The following is a 5518-nucleotide window of genomic DNA, read 5'->3' on the forward strand; positions in this document are numbered from 1 at the left end:
GGACCTGTGGCGTCCTCTGGGTCCCGGTGAAGGGCTGGGCATCTGCCTTGTCCCCTGTAGCTGTGCCGGGCGCAGCAGCGGGGGGATCCGTGGCGTTCCCCATGGGACTGCTCGGAAGCAGCAGCACTGCCTGTGGCTTTGCTGGAAGGAGCGGGGCTCAGCAGTGTGCCCGACGGCAGATCCCCCACGGAGACTGGAGTACTGCCACCACTCATCTGCTGAGGCTTTGGAAGGGTCTGGAGGTCGCTGCAGGCCTGGGGCCTGAGGGCCCTGCGCTGGTGGGGGGGCTGGCAGACTGGGCAGGCAGCTAGCCCTAAACCGGCCCTTCACGGCCCTTGTTGGGGTGGGGGTGCTTCCTTTCCTGCCGTCCTGACCCCAAAGTGGGGCTGATTTCCATGCGAAACCCAGCCAGGCAACTGGGGCTCTGCCTGCGGAAGGGGAGTGGTGCTGGGCTGTGGTTGGAGGAATATAGAGTAAATTTGCACTGCGGTTGCACTGCATACCTGAGATGGCAGGTGTTTGTCTTGCTGGTCTGATGTGCGGGATCTTTTACAGGGAGGATCAGCTCTGACTTTTACTCTGACAGACCCATGTGTGGTGGGGATGTGTTGTTGGACCCTTCTGTTTGTCTGTCCAGGGGTTGGGGTGGAAATCCTGGGCAATGCCCATGAGCTTGAGTTACATCCTTAATAGTAAGGATAAAGTAAACGGCGAGGCGTTTGGAGGTTTGTAGGAAAGTGTTACATCAAAGCTTATCCTCCTTTGGTGGAGGCGATGCTTCTGAATTCTCATGCTTATGGCCCTCCTGAATCTCCTGCCTGCAGCGAGGACCAGCAATAAGGTAATCCTGGAGCATCTACAGCCACAGGTGAACCTCTGAGTTTCCTCCGCTGGACTGGGTTGTGGTGCTGCTGCTCTCAGCTCTGTGAGTTGCTGCCAGAACTGTGTGGTGTTTGTGGGCTGGATTCAAGAAGTGAGGTTTTTTGGTAGGCTTGTCCTTCTGTTTCTCAGAGACATCAAAGGTAACAATGGCCTGGGAGCTCTTGTTCGCATCTTACTCTGCAGAGTTTAGCAAGGCAGTACAGAGAGTGACTCCTCTGGTGTGTTGGGCATATCCCTTCTTGAACAGTGTGTCTTTTCTGAAGTCTACTGGACTCTCAATTCCTCCCTTACTGGGAGTGGGACATGGTGCCATGGACAGGGGCGTCTAAAATCACCAAAGACCTTTTTTGACCTTTTTGTCATGTGTTCCTTTCCACCTGTAAGCAGGGCAGGCTGGCAGCCAGATGACATTTGTGATGACTGTTTTGATGCAGACTTGGCCTTCTTTTCTCCCGCCAAAGTTTCAGCTGAAGGCTTCAGGATGTGTTACAAATCTGACCTGTTCTCCTTTACTGACCTGAGTCAGTCAGGATTGCCTTGAGGCTAGCCTGAGGCTGACTGGGTATTGGGATGTTAAATGTGTATCACAAGGAAAAAAAAAACTTGCATTCTGGCTTTCATGGCAAATTTTCTTGTTTCTTAATTGGATTTGGTGGGGTTTTAATTGTCTGAGATGTTGATGAGAGCACTGGACAGAAGAGATTAATGTAGTCACATGGTTCATCTGATAATGGGATTAACTCATTATAATGTATTGGCTTTGTCCTGCAATGTCTTGTGCCTACATGTAGTTGATCTGCTGACCTCCTCTGAAGGACTGTTGTCCAAACAAACAACCGCTGTCTGAACGCACGTTACTTCTGTCCTTTCAGAGCTTCTACAGTCCCATGGCGACATACCTGGAGTTCATCCAGCAAAATGAGGAGCGTGATGGAGTGCGTTTCAGCTGGAACGTGTGGCCCTCCAGCAGGCTGGAGGCCACAAGGATGGTTGTCCCCCTGGCCTGTCTTCTGACCCCACTGAAGGAGCGTCTTGACCTGCCACCTGTGCAGTATGAACCGGTGCTTTGTAGCAGGCCGACTTGCAAAGCGGTGCTCAACCCACTCTGGTATGAATTTCTTGGCTGGGGATGTTAAGAAAGGCTGGATAGTACCTAGTTTTTATCTGAACTTCACTACTTCCTTTTTCCTCTGCCCGATGCCTGAAATCCTCTTTTGTTTAGATGTAGTAGGTTTTTTTAAATCCATGCGTGCCTGATGAGACATGTTGAATGCCAGCCCATTACTAAAGCTGCCAGAAACAGGAGAGAGAGGAGTGCCTTTGGGGAGGCTTTTAAGGCAGTGATGGTATGGAAACGGCCAGACCTGTTACCATCCCAGAGAATCTTGTGGTGAATGATGGAACTTAAACAATGATGCCGATTATACTGATATTCTTCTGGGCTGTGATGTTCACTTGGTTTCCTGCTTCCTATACATCCTACAGCTTGTAGGTCAGTTCCAGTATGAGCATCAGGGTTTTCTTTGAAGTTTTACTGAGAATTTAAGAGAAACAATCTTGGTCCCAAAATCATGTGATGTTCATACATACTCGGAGCATAGCATTGAGCTGAAAAAAGCAGGGAAGGCCAGTAAGAGGAAGTAAGAAGAGATCAACCCCATGAAATAAGAATATGGCCAGGCTTTACTGTGCCAGCAGTTACAGGATGTCGTAATGGGCTGAGGAGAGTAAACTCTTTGGGGCAGGGAACAGCCTATTTGTTCAGTGTTTGCACAGGATCTGGGTGAATGGCTCCTGCTGCTCTGGAGTACTTGCGTGCTACAGCTGTACAAACAATAAGTATAGTGAAAGAGTGATTAGACCCAAGTCTTTGCCAAAGGCTAAGCGCCAGAGAGCTGTCAGTGGTCCATCATGCTGAAGTGGCAGGGATGAACTAATGGACTTTCTGGCAATAGAACATGAGTCTGAATCCCTGAAACTCATTGTTCAAGTTGGAGTCTCTGATACTCTGTTTCTTCCTCAGTGCTGTGAACCAGCACAGATAATTGTGAAGCTGTGCTGTGAAATTGTTCCTATAGTTATACTAATGCCTCATTTTTCCCTTGCAGCCAAGTTGATTATCGGGCCAAGCTCTGGGCTTGTAACTTCTGTTTTCAGAGAAATCAGGTAAGTTGGAAAAAGCATCAGCCCTTCCGTCTTTTCAGTGAACATTTTACAGATGGCTTCCCCTGGCAAAGGTTAAGCACAAATTCCACTTTTCTAGATTCCTTCCCTTGGCCTTTTTCTTTTGCTGAACCAAGGCCAGAGTACTTTTTCATGGGTCTGTTTTACCTGACATCTTGTTTATTTTCAGTTCAGTTTTGCCAGTGATTTTACCAGCATGCAGGGCATAAGGAGATAAAAATGCTGTTCTGTCCCATGTGTTTCCAGTGTGGTTTTTGCACTTATGCTGAATATGAAATTCATTAGATTTGAGTAGACTTAGGCATCAGAAACTGTTGCATGGCTAAATGAATTTCAACTAACGCGTAGTCGCTGCTTTAGTCCTACCTTTTATTTACACTGGAATGAGCAGCTGCTGGCCGCTCATTGTCTGTGCTTAGGAAAACAGCTGTATGGGTCTCTTGTCATGAATTAATCAGCTTGGTGCAGTGGCAGTAAATAGAGTTGAAAAGCCACATCATGAGCAGGGCAGCCTCTGTATGGCAGAGGAGGGCCCTACATTTCTGTCCTGCAGCTTCCTTGTCCTAATTTTTTGTTCTCTTCTTCAGTTCCCTCCAGCATATGCAGGCATATCTGAAGTCAATCAACCAGCAGAGCTTATGCCTCAGTTTTCAACGATTGACTATATAGTGCAGGTAAATGAATCATGGGCAAGTTTGAAGCCCCCAGGATTATCTCGTTTGTGACAGATTATCTATGTATTAGATTTACTTAAGATAATGAAAATAAATAACATTTCCGCAACGTGCTTACGATAGGGCTCATTTTATTCCCTAGCTGCATGCATTATAAAGTGTCAGCTGGCATATGCAGGCACCTAGTAAATCCATCTCTTTCCACATTAGCGAGGTCCGCAGACGCCATTGATCTTCCTGTATGTTGTCGACACGTGCTTAGAAGAGGAGGACTTGCAGGCACTGAAGGAGTCCCTCCAGATGTCCCTGAGTTTGCTGCCTGCTGATGCTCTGGTGGGGCTTATCACTTTCGGCAGAATGGTCCAGGTTCACGAGCTGAGCTGTGAAGGGATTTCCAAGAGCTACGTGTTTAGGGGCACAAAGGACCTGACAGCTAAGCAAATACAGGTACATTCTGCCATCTCTTAGGCCAGTGGCTTGTTCCTGTCAGCTCTGTTGACACCATTGCTGGTCTTTCAAGCTCTGGGCTCTCGGAGAGAAAGGAGGGTTCAGTGCTCTTAACTGTTAGCCTGATTCTCTCTCAATATCCTTCCTGTCCTTTTTGTCTTTGTAAGTTCCTTGGAAGCTTGTCTAAGATAGAGTTTGTGTATCTCACATAATGGACCCATTGATCCATTCCTAATGGGAGTTCAAAGATCAATAATATGACAGATTTTAATGTGTTTAATGCTACGGTATTGCAGGCCTCAGGGTATATTGCTTGACAGCAAATAATATGTTTAGTGTTTGAATAGTACATCTTCTCTGCCTCCTCTTCACTGTTCTCTAGGATATGCTTGGGCTTTCAAGGCCAGCTGTCCCCATTCAACAGGGAAGACCTCTCCAAACTCCGGAGCAACCTGTTATTTCAAGCAGGTAAGCTGCGACCAGCACAGCAGAAGAACAGGGCAGATGCTTTATAACCCTTTGGGGTCACGCTTCTAAACCTGAGTTTCCCAAGAGGAGTCTTTGTAAGATGTTTTAAGTGGTATTGTTTTGTCACAGTTATTACCCTACATCATGTGATGTGTATGGATGGGATTTACTAGAGCTGCAGGCAATGTATTAGACTTCTACAGTATCATGGTTTTGCAGTTGCAAGGACATGATTGCTACTCAGGCTAGATTTCTACTTGAGAGAGTAGCTGTCTTGGAAAGCATATTGCTCAGGAGTCGTTTGGATCAAGGGCCCACCTTTTTGATTGACCAGCCAATGAGGGGCCTGGTCTATGCATAACAATCCTACGTACAGCCTCCTAGCCCCTGGCCCAGCAAGTCCAAAAAACTATTGACAGGCAAGCAGTGACCCCTGAACAGTAAAGCTGTATTTGCCTCTGTTAAATACGGTTTTCTCTTTCTCACCTCTTCTTTTTCAGTGGCAGCTCTTGTGCGTTTTGGTAGGCTAAATCACCACTGAAGTTATCTCCTATGCTTTATGTGACTTTGCCTTCTTGTCAGTTTCTGATGTTTTGCTTTGATCAAATTTTTTATTTTGCACAGGCCTGTTATCTTGGAAAGTTTGGATGTAAGAAGGGAACACGCCACGTGACTTTTTGCTTCTGATAACTATCTCAGTGCAATTTATGTGTGCCAGGAACAGAGAGGCACTTTCTTTCTTCTCTAAACTGAAAGGACTTGTAAGCAGGAAAACATTTTATTTTAATTTTTGCAGGTTTCTGCAGCCAGTACATAAGATTGACATGAATTTAACAGATCTGCTTGGAGAACTGCAAAGGGAC

At 46.7% G+C, this 5518-nt stretch overlaps 1 protein-coding gene across 1 annotated transcript in view; it reads left to right on the forward strand.

Annotated features, from left to right (window-relative positions):
- The first annotated feature begins 384 nt into the window (after window positions 1–384).
- The window catches only part of SEC23B (SEC23 homolog B, COPII coat complex component), an 18618-nt gene continuing 13484 nt past the window's right edge, over window positions 385–5518 (forward strand). Inside the window, 7 exon segments of the mRNA XM_009641633.2 lie at window positions 385–841; window positions 1755–1990; window positions 2991–3048; window positions 3654–3740; window positions 3951–4187; window positions 4570–4655; window positions 5452–5518. Coding sequence (XP_009639928.2) covers window positions 791–841; window positions 1755–1990; window positions 2991–3048; window positions 3654–3740; window positions 3951–4187; window positions 4570–4655; window positions 5452–5518 — 822 coding nt within the window. The 5' untranslated portion in view covers window positions 385–790.

Source organism: Egretta garzetta, unplaced genomic scaffold, assembly GCF_000687185.1.
Source record: "Egretta garzetta isolate BGI_Z169 unplaced genomic scaffold, ASM68718v1 scaffold17, whole genome shotgun sequence".
Classification (NCBI taxonomy): Eukaryota; Metazoa; Chordata; class Aves; order Pelecaniformes; family Ardeidae; genus Egretta; species Egretta garzetta.